The sequence below is a fragment of the Trichechus manatus genome, unplaced genomic scaffold (genome assembly GCF_000243295.1).
Source record: "Trichechus manatus latirostris isolate Lorelei unplaced genomic scaffold, TriManLat1.0 scaffold00027, whole genome shotgun sequence".
Classification (NCBI taxonomy): Eukaryota; Metazoa; Chordata; class Mammalia; order Sirenia; family Trichechidae; genus Trichechus; species Trichechus manatus.
This window is the reverse complement of record NW_004443963.1, coordinates 19393584-19413648: the sequence shown is the minus strand read 5'-3', so window position 1 is coordinate 19413648 and position 20065 is coordinate 19393584. Positions and strand designations below refer to the sequence as shown.

General features: G+C 37.3%; 1 protein-coding gene across 3 annotated transcripts in view; it reads left to right on the top strand.

Moving 5' to 3' along the window:
• ST13 (ST13 Hsp70 interacting protein) overlaps positions 1–18568 on the top strand; it is a 31664-nt gene extending 13096 nt beyond the window's left edge. For 2 of the 3 annotated variants that reach the window (XM_023729070.1, XM_023729069.1), the window contains exons 5-12: positions 2901–2967; positions 7423–7507; positions 7644–7754; positions 10034–10136; positions 11517–11633; positions 13143–13191; positions 15618–15751; positions 16275–16818. In XM_023729070.1, the coding sequence (XP_023584838.1) occupies positions 2901–2967; positions 7423–7507; positions 7644–7754; positions 10034–10136; positions 11517–11633; positions 13143–13191; positions 15618–15751; positions 16275–16403 (795 nt within the window). In that variant the 3' untranslated portion in view covers positions 16404–16818. Of the gene's footprint in view, positions 1–2900; positions 2968–7422; positions 7508–7643; positions 7755–10033; positions 10137–11516; positions 11634–13142; positions 13192–15617; positions 15752–16274 lie in introns of all 3 variants that reach the window. The other variant, XM_004373891.3, reaches the window with a different exon arrangement.
• The last annotated feature ends 1497 nt before the right edge of the window (positions 18569–20065 follow it).

Here is a 20065-nt window from a genome sequence, read left to right as displayed (position 1 = left end):
TAATCTTGTAGATTGAATCCTGCCTCAGTAACATAACTGCAGCTAATCCCACTTCACTAACATCATAGAGGTAGAATCAGATCACAGAATGGTGGGCAGTCACACAATACTGGGAATTGTGGCGTACCCAAGTTGACAGACATTTTTGAGGGACACACTTCAATCCACAACATACCGTTGTACTAATTCTTGCTATCTGGTGTGTGAAGGACTCCCAACACTTCAGGAGTATCTTGGCTGTTCTTGGCTCCTTTGTTCTTCCGTATAAATAATTTTAGAATTAGATTGTCAGTTTCCCATCTTAGGAAAAACAAAATGCATTTTTCCCATTGTAATTGCACTGCATCTAAACCAATTCAGGGAGAAGATACATTGCTTCATTATTGAGATTAACTGTCAATAAATGTGGTGTCTGAGTTTTAGATCTTTTTAAGTGTTTTTCCGTAGCTTATTAACATTTTCTCCATAGTGGTCTTGTGCATCTTTGTTAAGAACAAATACAAGTACTTTTTGTCATTGTAAAAAATAGATCTTTAAAAATTTTATGTTCTGTTTCCTGATGGTGCTGTTTCACTTCGTTGTGTCTAGGTTTGTATTTATCCTACTTGGGAGTCATCAAGTATCTTAAATTTGAGACTTGTTAACTTCTATAGCTCTGGAACATTTTCAACAATTGCCTCTTTCAAACATTGCCGCCTCTTCTTTCTCATTCTGGAGCCTCGGTTAGTTAATTAAAATAGTGTTAGACTTGCTGATTTTAAAATTCCATCTCTTGGCTGAACTGTGAATGCTTTCTATGTCTAGTCTGCTGTTCCACTGAAGTGTGAACTTGTGTGTTTTTCATTTTGAAAAATTTACTTTGGTTTTTAAAATGTACTTATAAGTCTTCCACTCTTTACCCATTTTCAAAACTAGCTTTTATTCTTTTAAACACATTAAATTTTTTGTTGAACTCTTTTGCTGGTTTTATTCTGTCTGTTGTTTTTCATTGGTCTTGTTCATTGAGGTACTTTGTGAATTGTGACTCGTGTGTGTGTGTGTGTTTGAAAGATAGGAAGAAATTTTGACTGTGAATTCTTTGGAACTTTACCTGTTGAGCAGTTTTTGAGGCCTGAGTAGAAGTTGTGTTCCTCCAAAAGGGGTTTATTTTCTTCCATCAGGAGTCTGAGTTGTCACTACCAGCTCAAGACCACTTTAAATTCTTAGCATGCTGTTTTATTACACAGGAAATATGAGTTCCACATGAAAAACTGGTGGTGATTAGGAATTTGGGGGGGCATTTTTTTCTCCTCCTCATTTGACTATCCTTTATGTGGGACAGGTTTATTTTTGGTTTACTATTATCCTTGCAGGTGTAGGCATTTGAAGTTTCATATTTATTTGAGGGATGTCTGGTAGGACCCAGTTACCTTTTCTTCAGCTCAATCTGTCTCTCCTGTGACTTGGCACCACCTTCAAAAACAAGGTCACCAGGGTTTGATACCTGCTGCAAGGGTAAAAGCTACCTCTTTGGATTTCAGCCTTTATTTAATCTTGGTCTTTGAGGTTTTTTTATTTCCTTGCTGGGTCAAAGATGGATTTTTAAAGGTTGTTTTTAGTCTTGTTCGAGATTTCACATGCACCATATTATAAACAGAAATCCTCCTTTTTTTTCTTTTTAATTACCTTAGCTTTGTAGGATGTCTTGTTACCAGGTAAAGTGTTATCTTTCTTGGTTATTTTTAAAAGTTTATCAAAAACTTTTGTCAGGAATATTTGTTGGGATTGCTCTGAATTTATTGAGTAGCTTGGGGATAGATTGAAGTACTGTCCTTTCTATGAATATTGTGTGTATCTCCATATTTTTTCATTTTCTTTTGTGTTCCTTAATAGAATTTTACTTTTTTCCCCTTACGAAAGTTTTGTGTGATCTTAGAAACTGAACTTCATAGATTCATTTTCTAATGTGAATGGTATCTTATTCTAGTATATATTATAAATGATTTTTGTTAATGTGAAGGCACTTCGGTTTTTTTTGTTTTTTTTTTTAAATCTTGCCCTTAGAGTATCTGTCAGTTGCATTGGATTGTCTAGGTAGATATAAATACAGTTGGCAGCTTTTTTCCCCATTCTTAACCCTATCAAATAATTTTCTTAATGAATTTGTAATATTTTGAACAATAGCGGTGATGGGGTAGATATTTTTTCCCCCCAATATTAAAGAAACTTTCCATTCCAGAATTCTCGACTTTCCATCTTTGGTAGGATGTTTGCTCTAATGTTTTATTCTTACTAATGTTTATACTTTCAGCATCTTGTACAGTGTTCCGTCTATTATAGGTGCTTAATAGATGTTTGCAGGAACAAAGAAATGAGACCTTTCTCTTCTAAGGATTCGAGTCTAAGAAGAACTAGCTTAACCTGTTAGTGAAGAGATTGAGTTTTTGTATTTGTGGGTAGCTAGGAAGGAGCTTCCCTGTGGCGTAGTGGTTAAGAAACTTGACTGCTAATCAAAACGTCGGCAGTTCAAATCCACCAGCTGTTCCTTGGAAACCCTATGGGGTAGTTCTGCTTTGTCTTACAGGGTCTCTGTGAGTTGTAAGTGACTCGACGGCAGCTAACAATAGCAACAGGAAGGAGGTTGTAAGACTAGGGCAGACCAACCTGCTTTGATTGGAATGGAGGGAAAGCAAAGGTCACGTCTAGAGCAGAGTGTAGGGTGTGAGATTTGTTGTTTAATATAAAAGGTTAAAGTTCATTATGGGTAATTTCTTATTAATCAGTTATTATTCTCTTTGCTTCCTGGAGACTAGAGAAAAATGAATGAAAATGGGAATTGTGACAACTCCATCCTCAAGAAAGTCCAAATTGCTTCCTTCTCTTAGCTATCTCTTCTAAATTGACCTTCAATTTCTCTCTAGATAACTGAAGAGATGATGGATCAGGCAAATGATAAGAAAGTGGCTGCCATTGATGCCCTAAATGATGGTGAGTAAGCTTTTTCTCTTTGCTACATTTCTGTTGTAGTCTAACATTCTCATTTCTGCTACAGTAACAATTAAAATGGCGGAAGAGTGGAAGATAACTTGTTTTTATTGAGTATTATCATATGCTGTACCTGCCTCTTCCCCATTGATAAAGAGGCTGAAACTTGGGTAGGAATTACCTTGCCTCAGGTCATGGACAGTTTACTGTTGTTGTGTGCCATTGAGTTGATTCTGACTCAGAGCACCCCATGTGACAGAGTAGAACTGCCCCATATCGTTTCTTAGCAGATTACCAGGTCTTCTCTCCCACAGAGCAGCTGATGGGTTCAAACTGCCAACCTTCTGGTTGGCAGCTGAGCAGTTAACTGTTGTGCCACCAGGCTCCTTAGTATAACATTTAGTCAATTGTAATTTATAAAAACAAACAATTTTTAAATTTGAGTATTATGGCCAGTATCAGTAACATATGCAAACCCCTTCTGTAAAATTTTAGTGGTAGTAGTAGTGTCAGAACCTGTCTAACTTCAGATGATTTAGTGGCCAGGATCAGCCCAAGGCTGAGCCCTGTAATATGGAGTCAGACATAATCTCCACTCACGAACCTTTTTTACCCATTGTGACACCAGCCGCCCCTCACTTGGCACTCTCTACTTCTCTCCTGGGTTCGATAATTGGTTGCAACGGCCACATAGAACTCTCAGACCATACTTACAGTTAAGTAGTTTTTTAAGGAACAGGGTGTACAACTGAGGATCAGGAGTAACAGGCTACACCTCAGGATCAGGAAACATGTAGGGAAAGTCTCCCTTCAATGCAGGACAGCTCTCAGCTCCTTTTGGTTGTGCAGCCCTCCTCAGGGCAGGCTTCTCTTGGCCCTGCCGTCTGTCACGTCTGGCTGTGCCAGTGGGCCCCTTCCAGGCCTGTTGTTGCTGGCTCTGCTGCTGGGCCCCTTTGGAGCCTCTCGCTGTCTTCAGTGTTACAGCTCTTGACCAATGTTGTAGCTCTTTTCAGAGGTTCCTTGCCTTCTGTCTCTCTGCTTTCTTCCTCCTGCTTCCCTTCTTGTTTCTTTCTGTCTGCCTAACCTCGGGCTGGCTGCGTACGTGTAAGAATAAAACATACGTTTTGTTCTTACTGGAAATAGACACTTACCGGATATGGATTTGCCTTTCCTGCACGCACTGCTTCTGCCAAAACTACTATGCATGGACTTAGAGGATGCTTTATCCACCGTCCTGGTATCCCATACAACATCACCTCGAATCAAGGGACTCAATGGCAAATGAAGTACAGCAATGGACCCGTGCTGATGGAATTCACTGGTCTTACCATGTTCCCTATCATCCTGAAGTAGCTGGCTCGATAGAATGATGGAACGGGCTTCTAAAGACACGATTATGGTGCCAGCTAGGTGACAATACCTTGCAGGGCTGGGGCACTGTTATCCAGGAGGCTGTATATGCTCTAAACCAGCATCCAGTATATGGTGCTATTTCTCCCTTAGTCAGGATTTATGGGTCCAGGAATCAAGGAGTGGAAATGGGAGTGGCACCACTCCCTATTACCCCTAGTGACCCACTCACAAGATTTTTGTTTCCTTTGCCTGCAACCTTACGCTCTGTGGGTTTAGAGGTCTTACTTCCAAAGGGAGGAATGTTCCCACCCAGAGACATCACTGATTTCATTGAACTGAAAGCTAAGAATGCCACCTGGCCACGGCTTGCTGGGGTTCAAAGGATGAGGCCATGGCTTCCTAGGTTTCAAGGAGTTGGATCTTCACCAGCTTGGTTCCAGATTATGGGGCTGCTGTTGCTGAGGAAATGGAGCCACCAAAGCAGAGGAGGTAGGGCTGCCATGCCCAAGAGACAGGAGTGGAGCCTACCAGGGCCAAGAGGGTAGGGTCTACACTTATATGGACTGGGAGTATGGGGCCACCCAAAGCCAAGGGAACAGAGTTGCCATCCCAGCGGGCCTGGAAGGCAGAGCTGAAGCCCAGGACTGAGGTGTCTCTACCCAGAATTGAGATAGCGTGGATGATACCCAGAGTCTGGAGGGTAGGGCTATTCCCCAGATGGTCTAGCTAATGTAATTTGTTCCGTTGGGTTTTGGAGTTGTTTGGTGCCTGTTATCCCTTCTTTCCATTTGTATTGGAAATGTCTACCTTGTGCCTGTTCTACTATTGTACTGTGGAAGCCAGATAATTTGCATTCTAGATTTCGTAGGTTCAGAGGTGAGGAATTTTGCACAAGATGAGAATGTGGACTTGGGGTCAGTTTAAGACTTGGAATGATATGATGGGGGTTTATGTATTTTACATGTGGCAAGGACATGAATTTTTGGGGTCAGAGGGTGGAATGTTAGGGATTAAACTGAGCCTCCCCAAAATAGTGTCAATTTGCCTAGGCCATGATTCCCAGTATTTTGTGGTTGTCTTCCATTTTGTGATCTGATGTCATTATCCTCCGTTTTGTAATGTGTTGTAAATCCTAGTCTCTGTGCCTGTGGTTATGGTCCCATTTGGGAGTGAGTTGTTTGTTACGTTAATGAGGCAAGATTGCACCATCTCCATTGTTAACAGCTTTCTGTGTGTCTCCTGGTTGTAGGAGGTTCTCAGTGCAGGGACCCCGGGTGTAAAGGATGCACTCCGCTCCCGTCTCTTCTCTGTGGTATTGAGGTCACTATCTTTGCTTTTTTCTTTCTCTTTTTATCTCTTGTAAGATAAAAGGTGTGACTCAAGGGTGTGATTTGAATAAGGGTGGTAAGGGTGGTGACTCGAGTCACACTCTCTATTAAGGCAGTGACTGAAGTTACATCAGCCCTAATATACCATGGACTGCCAGAACTAACGAATCTGTTTTGGAAGAAGTACAACTAGAATGCTCTTTAGAAGCGAGGATGGCGAGACTTCATCTCAGGTACTTTGGATGTGTTATCAGGAGGGATCAGTCCCTGGAGAAGGACATCATGCTCGGTAAAGCAAACGGTCAGCAGAAAAGAGGAAGACCGTCAAGGAGATGAATTGACACAGTGGCTGCAACAATGGGCTCAAGTATAAGAATTATGGTGAGGATGGTGCAGGACTGGGCAGTGTTTCCTTCTGTTGTACATCGGGTTGCTATGAGTTGGAACCAACTTAATGGCACCTAACGACAACAGAAACAACCCTGCCTCATTAACATAGTGAACATCTCGCTCCCAAATGGGACCATAACCACAGGCAGAGAGGCTAGGATTAACGACAGTCACAAAATGGAGCATAATTACATCAGATCACAAAATGGAGGATGACCGTACATACTGAGAATTATGGCTTAGCCAAGTTGACACACATTTTTCGGGGACACAGTTTAATCCATAACAAGGGTCATTTAATACATGCTAACTATTAAAAAGTTCAGATCTGCGGAATGTGAAAGAGTCCTCCTTTATCCTATTTTTCTCCCTGACTGTCACTGTTCTGGGACTCAGGGCCCAGGCACATGTATCCTTATTTAGTTGGGAAGATAGGGATGGCAAGTAAATTGGACAGTGGGGTAGGAATAAAAGTTCAGTTTTGAACATGGTAGGTCCTAGTTGCTTATTAGACATGCTCGTGTAATAATTTGTAATACCGTATTTTTGCAAATAACGTACCCATGTAAATAATGCGCCCTTAGGTATAATGGGCATAGAAAAATACGCACGAGAAGGTTGCACAGTTGGCAGAAATCATATAATGGGTGTGTTATTTTGATATGGCTTACATCTGTAGCAGTAACTATGAATTCTGTTAAAGGCCTTTACTCATTCACTAATTTGGTAAATAGGCTTTTCACAGTGACTTGTGACATTTATTTTAAAAGTTCTGTGTTTGTCTTGTCTCCCCAAGTTTCTGTGACCAAGAGTTGTTCTGGACTTAGTGCAAAGAAACATTTCCATAGTATGTTTTATTTGTTGAATGACTTCATTTTAGGGACTATTATGCAAAAAAGCTGATTATGAGACTGGGATATGATGAATGAATTCTAGTTTTCTTCACATTTTCTGCCCTTAGTGTGACTTCAGATAGGAAATTGTTTCTAAAAAAAAATAAGCTATGTGAATTTAGTGGATACTTTTCCTTTCATAAGTTTAATTTTATCCTTTTAATTTGATGATTAAAAGAAAATTAATGTAATAAAATTAATTCATTTTGCTCTTTAAACTGATTTTATCCTTTTACTTATTTCTTAATTTAAAAAAATCAGCAATCCTACTAAGAATATGGTATTCTATTGTATTTAGAGGGTTATATACCAAAAAATTATCTGTCTTCGATAATTTACAATGTAAGTAAAGATGGCTTTGAAGAGCCAGTTTTGCATATTTAGACGCTAGTCTTTTTTTTTATTAGGCTAAAAGAAAAATGTAAAAGACCAATAGGATTTTTTATTAATATTTTATTCTCTGAATATTTCTGAGTAACTTTTTTTTACTTCAGGTGAGCTACAGAAAGCTATCGAGTTGTTCACAGATGCCATCAAACTGAATCCTCGCTTGGCCATTCTGTATGCCAAGAGAGCCAGGTGAGAACTCTCAACCAAAAAGCATCCTCTGGAGAATAATATTAGCTCAGTTGTTTAATTAGAATTACTTCTGTGGAGATCCCAAAGGTTTTACTGTTTGAAATGAATACCTTTTAATATCACACTTATTTTTTAGTGTCTTCATCAAATTACAGAAGCCAAATGCTGCCATCCGAGATTGTGACAGAGCCATTGAAATTAATCCTGATTCGGCTCAGCCTTACAAGTGGCGAGGGAAAGCACACAGGTAAATAACGGAATTTAGTTATTTTTAGAACTCTTTCAAATTTAAATTTGATGTTTTATTATGCTTTGTTTTAATAAAATTGCCTGAGGGTTTAATTTCAAAGTAATTTGTGCTCCGTATAAAGAATTTAGAGAACATAATAGGAAACAAATAAGAAATTAAAAATTATTTTCATTCCTTCTATTCAAAAAAACCGCTGTTAACATTTTTCAACCATGTAGAGCCAAGTATAAAGTAAGGATTTTTCCCAAAATTACCTCTAGGAAGAGTGATACAAGTGTCTGTACAAATTTTCTCTTATTTTCAGACTTTTTTTTTTTAACTTAATATTGAACAACCAATGCATTAATTAAGGAAGGAATACAGTAGCCTGAAACTACTTTAGTGACTGCTAGGTCACCTGAAAAATCAAAGGGAAAAATTAAGATCCAAATATAACCCAGATTAGTAATTATTCTGGGGTGAGACTTAATGTTATACAAATGAGTACTTGTGGCTTGGGGATGGATTGTCCAGTGACAGCATGTTACATGAATTGAAAAGGTGCTTTACCTCAAGCATGGATGGAAATAAAGATGGATATTCTTGAAATAACTGTTATATTACTCAAAACAGCTCTTGTGATTATGAAGACACATGTCAAAGATACAAAGTTAGAATAAAATAATGAAGCATGGGTATAGAAAAAGTTTACACACGTTGCTGTTGATCCTTTTAAAACCCCTTTAATCTTTGCACATTTCTTGGTTTTCTGGTACAAGATAGCACAAGCTCATCTTGTAGTTTGCTTGCCCTGACTTGGAGTCAGTCATTTCTCTAAGAAACTATGGTTCATTTTAGTGGGGATGGTATTTAGAAACCAAAATTTGGGCACCAGATGTGTTTATTGCTTCTGGGATGTTATTCTGTTGTTTTAGTTGAGAGATGAAGAAAATATTTTTAATCGTGATTTAAAAAAAAAAAACACAAAAAAAACTCATGAAATGATGAGTTTATACTATATTTCCAATTAAAGTTTAATATTAAATGTTTTCCTTTTGACACTTTTGTCCCACCATGAAGATCTGTCTTGTTAATATGTTTACTTGGGTTATCCTAGTTTAAAAAAAAAAAAACAGACCCACTGCCATCGAGTTGATTCCGACTTATAGCGACCCTGTAGGACAGAGTAGAACTGCCCCATATGGTTTCCAAGGAGTAGCTGGTGGATTCGAACTGCCAGCTTTTTGGTTGGCAGCCAAGCTCTTAACCACTGCACCACCAGGGCTTCTTGTGTTATCCTATAGTATACATAAAATCATTTTAGAATCATAATACCGTGAAAAACAGTTTCGGTAAGTAAAGTAAGTGTCTTTGTTTTGCACCTTTTATCCTTAGAATATATCTCGCTTAAGATGTACATGGTTAGAGTTCTGTTTTTTCCCGTTTGTTATTAGTGTGATATACAACTAGCCTGTTTTATTTCTGATTGTATTCAGGTTTAGGGTTTGCTTTTTTCCCCATTCTTTCTGATTTAATTTTATTTTCTGAGTATGTGAAACACATATTTAAAGAGTTAAAACTGAGGAAAGAAATATACACAGACGAATCTCATTTCCATTGCTATGCTCCTCTATCCCATTCTTACCTACCCCCACCAACCTTTAGTTTCAGATTTAGCCTTTGCTGCTTTTTTCAACAAAGGTGTCATACATGTGTATTGTTTCACCTTCTGTCTTATATAGAAGGTAGTATGCTAAGTATCCATTATGTTAATCCTGCTTTTGGTGAGGTGAAAATTGATGACCCAAATACTTTTCTTAAATTTAATGATACAGTGAAGCCTGTGAGAGCTGGAATTCGATGGGACTGCCTTGTTTTTCTGTGTCTTGCAAGTTTTCTGCCTTTGACAGGGTGCAGTCTTCTTTTGTGTTACTCTCTATTAGTGGAAATACTTGAGTTTTCCTTCTCTGACAGTTTTCCACCTTACAAAGGTTCCTGTTTCACAGGCTGTACTGTATTCTGAATTTAAAAAAGCGTTTTTGTCTTTAATTCAATTTTTAAGCATTTGTTTTAGTAGAACAGCAGCTTTACTTTTACCATAGGGGAAATTTAAACCCCTTCAAATTTTTGCAGAGTAACCAACATAGTAATTGAATTGGTTTATGAAAATCTGTAGTTGGAAATTTAACTTAAACCCCTTCTATAATAATCCTTTTGTATAGTAAGGAAGAAAAACACCATGTCACTTAGGTCAGTATGTATACAAAGCTCCTAAAATGAGTTTAAATCTGTTTCAGACTTCTGGGCCATTGGGAAGAAGCAGCACATGATCTTGCCCTTGCTTGTAAACTGGACTACGATGAAGATGCTAGCGCCATGCTGAAAGAAGTTCAACCGAGGGTATGTTAGGAAAGGGAATGTCACTACAGTAGTATTTCTAGTACTTAGCCCGTCGCAAACCAGGTACCTCTAAAACAGAAGAAAAGAAACGAACATTTGGAAGTGACATAGTCTGTAATCACTGAAGCTTTGTGCTCAACTCAGGAAATCTCAGGCTTTTATATTTTCATTTCGCATGCTATTTTATAGCATGCTCTATTATTTTGTAAACCTACAGTGGACTTATAACTAGAAAATTAGATGTGGAAAAGGGGGCATCTGGCTTACAGCAAGGAAAGAAATAGAAAATCTATAAAATACAATCCAGGAATGAGTCTGGTCTGTCCATATATATTAAAGGCATGTACAGCCACTGTATAAAGCACGAGGGCCCTGTGGGAAGTTAGTAAGTTTCAACCTTTTTTCTAAGTGATAATATTGAATCCAGAAACTAGAGTAGTCTGTTTTAAGATGATTTCTATCTAAAATTGTTAATTAAAACAATAGGAATCCATAGTTAAAACAATTTTGATCCACTTAAATGGTAAATTCTTCAACTTTGTGGGGAGTTAATTGAGAATTTATTCCCAGAAGATTAAAGATAATGGAAGTTCTATTGAACTTATCTACCACCAGAGACTTCATTCGATTTTTCTTCTCATAAACAGGACTAAATCAGCAAGACTGCTGTGAGATATTTTATTCTAGAACATGAGGTTCTTAAAAAAATAATCATGAAGAAAGTGAAGTAATGGTTAAATATGAATCTCTTAACCTTCATTTTATTCTCTGAATAAATAATAGTTGACAAGTATCTGCTACTGACTGTGGTACTAGTGCCTGGTATTGCATGGTGAAATACATTTTCTCTTAATCCCTGTAGCAGTTCTATGAGATTGGCTTCTACTCTCCTCACTCTGTGTATGGATAAGGAAGCATAAGCATAGTTAGACTGTGGCAAATAGCTGATGTATGTGTTCCCAGTGTCTGCTTTCCCATGGCAGACATTGATGGTACAGTTTCCTGCTAAACTTAGCTATAACTTCTGAATCTTTTACACTGTGCAGCTAATAGAAGCTATCAGGCAAGAACTGTCGTGCAATTTGAAAATTATTTGTCATCCTTGAGCTAGTTAATTGTTTGAGATTATAACAGTTCTAATTTCAAATCCCAGATTCTTTACTCTTTCGCAGTGCCTCATGCAATTGAGATTGGTTTTATTAAAGCCTGAGTGATGTATAGTCTTTCTCTATGAGATAAATCTGTCGTTATTCAGAAATGTGTATTGAGTTAAACACCTCTCCACAAAGAATAGTATCTCTTAACAAAACTGTTGATTTACATTGACCTTCTTCAACTTTTGGGAGAGACTTATTTTTCTATCACTTTTTCTCCCCCTAGGCCCAGAAAATTGCAGAACATCGGAGAAAGTATGAGCGAAAACGTGAAGAGAGAGAGGTGAAAGAAAGAATAGAAAGGGTGAAGAAGGCTCGAGAAGAACATGAAAGAGCCCAGAGGGTAAAGTTTCTGTTGTTAAGCCATGAAGGGAAAATACAGTAGATCAAGCGGTTTTGGGATACCATTCTAATTCCTGGCTCCTTTACTTAATGCTGGCTGCAGTTCTATAGGATAATAGTAACAGTGTCGTCAAGTCAATTCTGACTCATAGCCATCCTATAGGACAGAGTAGAACTGCCCCATAGGGTTTCCAAGGCTGTAATCTTTACGGAAGCAGACTGCCACATGTTTCTTCCGTGGAGCCCCTAGTGGGTTTGAACCACTGACTTTTCTTTTGGTTGGCTGCTGAGGGATTAACCACTGCACTGTTGGGGCTCCTTCCTATAGGATACTACTACCATTTAAAGGGGTAGTCTTTCTTTACTTCATTATCTCTAATTTGTGGGGATATTTTTAGTCTTTAAATTCTTAAGTGAGCTTGGGTTTCACCAACTTAAAACTCTTTTCAGAGCACTCTGTTTTGTGCCCTTGTAATACCACGAATTTTTGATAGTCAAGTAATTAAAACTCAGCAGTACTGTTATTTATTTTCTTGAGGGTGCTTGTCCTGATTTGTTAAGTTTTATGATTCCTGCTGTTCTAACTATGGATTCCTAGCGATTTAAAATTGCTTCTCGTTTTATTTGTAGTTTACAAAGTCATAGAAAATGTAGAAAAATCATAATTCCTCTGCAATGTTTCTGCTGCCATTCTTAAAATTTCTTCTAGTTTAATTCTGTGTTTTCTGTGTTGCTGTTTTAATTTCCACCTACTTACTTCCAACATTTATTGAAGGCCCTGAAACTGTATTATAATTACATAACATTAAGTCCTAATATTTTTATCATTTCATATTATTAAGTATGATTTATTTTTAGGATTACAGTTTCGAATCTTTATAAGTAATGTTTACATAGTTTAACTTTTATCTAGTTCCTTGATGATGTTATATAACTGAGTATGAAGGACATTATTGAGAGATACATTATATTTCTCAAATTTATATATCTTCCATTTTCTCTTTTAATAAAATAATTAAAAAAAAACAGCAGAAACAAATCAGTAAATCTCCACTCATGTTTGTTGTTGAGTTATATAGAGATGATAAAGAAGAGATGAACTTGGGAAACAAAAGGCCCCATATTAGTAATCTAGCCGTGTGCTTTCATTTTGAAGTTTAAAAAAAAAAACAGTAAGAATTTACAATTTCCTGAGTGGCAGCATATTAGTACTGTCAGTTGTTTTTCGGAGTTTTTTTCCCTAGAGTAGAAGGAAACATACTTTGCTAAAAATCATTACCAAGAATATGGTTATTGAGAATGCAGTTACGAAGTTTTTTTGTTTTGTTTTTTTCAAGGGAGGTGTGGGGTGTGTCCTGGAGTCAAGTATTGCCGTTTGAAATTTGTCATTCTCATAAGTCCTCTAGCTTATGCTATACTTTTTTTTTTTTTAATGGTTTTGTATGGGCAGGGTTGGAATGACAACAGACTTACTAGTTCTCTTATTATATATTTCCTTTTTAAATTTAAGGAGGAAGAAGCCAGACGACAATCAGGAGCTCAGTATGGCTCTTTTCCAGGTATGCATAAAGAAAAATTAAGCCTGTTAGTACTGTAAATATTTGGTATTTTTTTAATTATGCGGTTCAGATATATGTATTGCATTTAGTTCCATTTGTCTCTGGAACACCGAAGAGTCTTTAGAATGTTAACCTTCTAGAAAGTTTATTCCCTTTAAAAATTCTGTTGGTGAAAATATATTTTCTTCTCACAATTTGAGTAGTATATATTTTTTTAATAGTTACCATTTTTTGAGGCCTGAGCATTGTATGTTGTTAAAAGACTGTAACCTAAGTATCTCTAAATTGCAGTAGTGGAATTTTGTTCTGTACGTCGATATTCATGAGGACCCTAAGGTAAAAGCATTGTATGGAATTACTAAGCATAAAAGAATGTTGTGAGCCCAGTGTGGAAATAATACACACTCTTCCCTTTCCTGTTAATGTCCGTGATCAGAAATTTCTAGCGAGGCAAAAGCAGTGTTCTTGACAGATAACTAGAGGCCTAAGATAAAGATAGAAAAAAACACACTTGGAAAATAATTATTGAATACTTTGAATAAAGCAGTGTGAAATTTATATAAAGACCAGGAAGAGATGTGTCATGGATTGAATAACGTTCCCCAAAAAATGTGTGTATCAATTTGGCCGGGCCATGATTCCTGGTATTCTGTGGTTTTCCTATAAATTGTAAATCCTGCCTCTATGACGTTAATGAGGGAGGATGGGTGGCAGTTGTGTTAGTAAGGCAGGACCTGATCTACAAGACTGGATTGTGTCCTGAGGCAGTCTCTTGAGATATAAAAGACAGAAGTGAGCAGTGAGACAGGGGGACTTTATACCATCAAGAAAGCAGTGCCAGGAGCAGAGCGCGTCCTTTGGACTGGGGTCCCTGCACCGAGAAGCTCCTAGTCTGGGGGAACACTGATGAGAAGGCCGAGAGACAGAAAGCCTTCCCCTGGAGCTGACACCTTGAATTTGGACTTTTAGCCTACTTTGACTATGAGGAAATAAACTTCTCTTCGTTGAAACCATCCACTTGTGGTATTTCTGTTATAGCAGCACTGGATGACTTAAGACAAGATGAAAGAAAAAAGTTTATGATTCTAATGGGGAATCAGCTGCCTCTAGCTCTTTAATTGTATCTAGCTTTTTCTTAAGGTTTATAGAGGCAGCTACACATCACGTATACATGTATGTCTCTGGCTAGAACTTACAGAGGCTAGAAAATGTAGCTTTTACTGTGAAAGGTTAGGTGCCCAGCAGCTGAAATTCTAGTTTGGTGGAAAAAGGGAAGAACAAATGTTAGAGATGACTTGCCGTATGAAGATGAAGGGGAAAAAATTTTTTTTTAAGCTCACAGCTTGCTTCGTGTTCAAAATACAATTTTCTTGTCAAATACCTTTGTTTTAGAAAATGACCACTAATGTGGTTAGAGAGAGTTTTTTGTTAGGTAGATTTTTATTATCTAAATTTAACAAGCAGATTGTCTTCAGTATTGTTGCTGTGGGCCAGTATTTTGTGGGTAGAAACTTGTTTTTCAAAGCTTCAGAGTTAGCAGGGCCAGAAGAATAGCTAGAAGTTGTTTTCAGGCCCCTTGAGATTTCCTTAGATTTCTGTGATTGTCAACTATTTATGGCTGTGTTTTAATTATTGTCGAGCCAGGTGAAAATGACTTTGTTATATGTGTTTCTTCTATATGGCTTTACTTTCAGTGACCCTTGATCTGTAGAACACATTGGATTTCTAGGTGTCTCCGATGGACACATAGGTTTATGGTAGTGAAGAAGCTAACAATATGCTTAATGAATGCAACCTTTTTCCCCCACAGGGCATTGTTCTAAGTGTAAAGAAGAATTACCAGGAGTGCTTAATAAAAACTCAGATTTCCAGTTTCTCTTTCAGAGATTTTGTTCCTGTCTGGGGAAGAGATCAGAAATCCACAGTTTTTTGAGACAAGTAGTTCTTTAAGGAATAACTGCTCTAGAGCAGTACAGATTTAAAAAATAACAGTAAACTAAATTCTATTATTAGTTACCTTTAAATTGATACAGACAAATAATATTAAAGAATTAAAACAGACAAGATGACCAAGTTATAATGCGTTTGATTTTTTAATTTTACAGTCTAAGGGACTATTAGTTGGTTTTCTCTTTGTTTCTAAGGTAAAATTAGTTTCTTTTTCAGCAGTTTGATTAGTAGAAAGAAATTAATCGTAGAAGGCAGCAAAGTCTGATTTACAGCCTTATTTTTAAGAGAAAATTAAAAGTTACAACTCATGCCTTTTTATATCTAGTTAGAATGTTCAGACTTCTTAGAATTTAGTAGCATCCTTATTTTCTTGTGCACCCGTTTGTGTGTAGTATTTTTAATTGGAAGGGGCTGGTATATCAGATTACATGTGAATTCAGTGGGTATTTATACAATTCTTTCATTTATTCTTGCAGGTGGCTTTCCTGGGGGAATGCCTGGTAATTTTCCTGGAGGAATACCCGGAATGGCAGGGGGCATGCCTGGAATGGCAGGAATGCCTGGGCTTAATGAGATTCTTAGTGATCCAGAGGTTCTTGCAGCCATGCAGGTAAGACTTGGAAGAATAAAGTTGGATTTGATATTATTAAGATGTTTCTTTCACAGTTCTGTGTGGAGACAAAGGTTACTCTTACCCATTTTTTACGTTTCTGAATTAACCAAATAATTGTATTTATCGTTTTTTCCAGAGTGAGTAGCTTAAGCTTTTAAAAATTGGTTTATAAGAAGTACTCAGTAACTGTTGGCCACCGTCATAGCCAATGTCCTTTTCTTTATATCAGAATTCTACATGTTTTTTTTTGATTATCTAGTTCAAGTGACTTAATTGAGCTTGGCTTTGAACTACACATTAATAATGTTTAAGTAATTGAAATGATGCTAAAAGTTATCCTTAATGAAATACTTTGAAGTACACTTTAAGGACTTTTTATCTACTGATTGATCACATGTCCAAGTCCCAGTTAACTTACCCATGTCAAAATTGTAGGTCTAAATAGAGGGGATTTAGAGTAAGAAAACTTGTTGACCCAATAAGATGTAAACACTAAAAAACAACAAACTTTTCTTTACAGGATCCAGAAGTTATGGTGGCCTTCCAGGATGTGGCTCAGAACCCAGCAAATATGTCAAAATACCAGAGTAACCCAAAAGTTATGAATCTCATCAGTAAATTGTCAGCCAAATTTGGAGGTCAAGCGTAATGCTGTTTTGACAAAGCCCTTGCGGAAGGCGTAGCAACCTAGATCGCTCAATGGCTGTCGCAGTAATACAAATGAGTGTACCTCCAACCTTCTCATCAAGAAAGCGGGGCGGGGAGGGCTTTGAAGATCATCCTTACCCGGCTGCCCCAAATGCGCTGAGATATTTTACAGTGGTTTGCCATTAGGGTATTGATTCAGATAATGTTTTCCTGTTAGGAATTACAAACTTTAAATGCTTTTTAAACCTTAAAAATAACTGAAATTATAAAAGGGTGTGTTAATTCCTACATTTTTCTCTACTAATCATTTTGGATTTTTATTTGAATTGGTTGGGTAAGGAAGATAAACTTAAGTATGGAAGACTTTTCACTCTAGCTTGTGTAAAATAAAGGTTTATCAGGCAGAAACAAATATAATTCATTTAAATAGATAAAATTGGAAAGATGGTTACTGAGGCATTTTGATTTGTCTTTTTAAATGCTTTATTTTTTAAAAAATGATTTATTTCTATAATAAAACTTGGGACCACCAGTATTGCAGTAGGATCTCTGTAGGGGACTAGACATGCTTGGCAGGGCAGCAGCAATCCTACTACATTTTATACAACATGAGCCCTTGTGCAGGTTGCATTTAAATCTAACACTGGTGAATGAAAGATTTTTGTAATGCTGTAGAATTGGATTACTTAGCTCTGTTCTTGTCCAATGTATAAAATAAATATTTCAAATTATTTCCACATAGGGAAAAAAGGGAGTACTGTTCTTTTTGTATTCCTGTGTTCAAAATTAACCTTTCTTGGTCAGAAGATACCCAACACTGCTTCTGCTTGTTTTTGCATTTTTTTCCCTTACTCTTAGGCTAAAGATAGGGTTGTTTTTTTTTTTTCCTCCCTCACTAGCATCGTCGTTGCTGCCATTATTCACAGCATGATTGTGCAAGCATATTTAATGCTGGATTTAGTTTAATATGTAACACATACAGTGATTATGTTGCGTGAACCTATAACAGCAAGAGTTTCTTACTTGGCCAAGAGATTTCATATTTGTGTGTTGGACTTAGACTTTAGTGAAATGCTGTCATATCAAAAGATGATGGAAGGAGGGATTCCCTTTGGTGTTTTGGGCTTCTCCTTAGGAAATACCTTTACGCAGTTAGAGTTTAATTAGTCTTGTAAAATTCATCTTTGTATTTTGGATAGTATGAGGCTTGAATTGATCCACCTAGAGGGGACCCTAACTTCCTAATTCAGCATGTATTACTAGACAGATGAGAGCTATGGTTATTCTTCACTGTAGAGGTAACTATGGAAGATTTATTTTTCTCCTGTTTGGCTCTCCCTTAAAGACTAATCATAGCCCCACTTCTGCTTTGACTGTCTTTGTTTTTGCCAACGAAAAAGAAAAGAATACATTGTTTTCTGTTGCACATTCTTATTTTCAAATGAGACAAAGTATAGGCACTGTGTACCTAGAATTTTACTAGGTTTCTACATATCTTTCCATTTAAAATGCTAGTGTTCAAAAGCAATTTCAAGGGACGATACCCTCTGTACTTTGCTTAGTTTGGAAAGTCAGAATGGTAGGAGTAGTGACGTAAGATCCATGGGGTACATTTCTGAAATTGTAAGCAAGTTGATTGAGGTTCTAACCCTTTTGCTGTGCACAAGCAGATAGAAATACATCTGTTATATAAAAGAGAAAAAACTGTGTGCTGATTGAGAATGCCTTTTAAACCCTTTAAAAGTACTCAGCATATAAACTTTTGAGCTTGCCAGTGTTCTTTTTGTTAATGTATGTTCTATTTTATCAAACTCCTAGTGTGTTCTGTGAATAACTCAGACCAGTAGTTTTTGAATTCCTTATTTGATTCAATTAACTATATATTATCTACAATATTTTAACACTGCAGATATTACAATAAATGGGTAAAATTGGTCTTCTGAAAATCTGCCGTATGCTTTTAGACTTTGAAGTTCTGCAGATAACAGAATGTGTTCTTCATTTTCATAGAAACTCAGCATCACTTCTAAACCAGAAATGTTTTTTTCTTTTGCTAATGATGCTAATATAAAGGAAAAGAAAAGGAGATTTTTTTCCCCTGCTTAAAAATAATGGTTATTGGATATTTCTAGCTATATTAAAAATAAAGTATGGTTTCAAACTGGATATTGACTTTCCCACCTTTTTTTTAGTACATGTTGTTTCTTTTATAACTTCTCTAGTGCTCATTCCTTTAAGCTAGTTACTAGGTACAATAGGCTGTAGGTTATAAAATGCTATTAACAAAAACCAAACCAGTTGCTTCAAGTCTATTCCAACCTTGTGTTGCAGAGTAGAACTGAGCTCCATAGGGTTTTCAAGGCTGTGACCTCTTGAAAGCAGGTGGCCAGGCTTGCCTTCTGAGATACCTCTAGGTGGGATTGAACCGTGAGCCTTAACAAGGATCCCTAAAAATACATTAGTTTCAGTAAAATAGCATCAGTTTTCTTTCAGGTAGCAAGCAGTTCAAAGGTAGCAGTTTGGGACTGGTAGGCCCCTTCCTGCCATACTAAAAGAGTGATTTCCATCTGTGGGTGAAAGGTGTTTACTCCTTTGATTATCTTCTAGCTTAAGAAAACAGGAGTAGGCTCCAGTGAAGCATCTGCTGAAATTGTTAGTGCTGTCAAGTCAGTTCCAACTCATAGCGACCCCTGTGTACAACAGAACAAAACACTGCCTGATCCTGTGCCATCTTCACAATGGTTATGCTTGAGCCCATTGTTGCAGCCACTGTGTCAGTCCATCTCCTTGAGGGTCTTCCTCTTTTTCACTGACTTTTACCAAGCATGATGTCATTCTCCAGGGACTGGTCCCTCCTGATAATATGTCCAAAGTATATGAGATGAAGTCTTTCCATCCTTGCTTCTAATGAGCATTCTGCTTGTACTTCTTCCAAGACAGATTTGTTCATTCTTCTGGCAGTGCATGGTATATTCAGTATTCTTTGCCAACATCATAATTCAAAGGCATCAGTTCTTCTTTGGTTTTATTCATTGTCTAGCTTTCACATGCAGATGATGTGTGGTCAGGCACACCTTAGTGCTTAAAGTGACATCTTTGCTTTTAACCCTTGAAAGAGGTCTTTTCCAGCAGATTTGCCCAGTGCAAGGCATAGTTTGATTGCTTGACTGTTGCTTCCATGGGCGTTGATTGGTGGATCCAAGTAAGATGAAATCCTTGACAACTTAAATGTGTTTATTATGATGTTGTTTATTGGTCCAGTTGTGAAGATTTTTGTTTTCTTTATGTTGAGGTGTAATCCATACTGAAGGCTGTGGTCTTTGATCTTCATCAGTAAGTGCTTCAAGTCCTCTTTCAGCAAGCAGTGTTGTGTCATCTGCATATCGCAGGTTGTTAATGAGTCTTTCTCCAATCCTGATGCCCCGTTCTTCATATAATCCAGCTTAGATTATTTGCTCAGCATACAGATTGAAAAGTATGGTGAAAGGATACAACCTTGACGCACACCTTTCTTGACTTTAAACCACTCGGTATTCCCTTGTTCTGCTGAAATGACTGCCTCTTGATCTATGTACAGGTTCCTCATGAGCACAGTTAAGTATTCTGGAATTGCCATTTTTTGCAATATTATCCATAGTTTGTTATGATCCGCATAGTCAAATG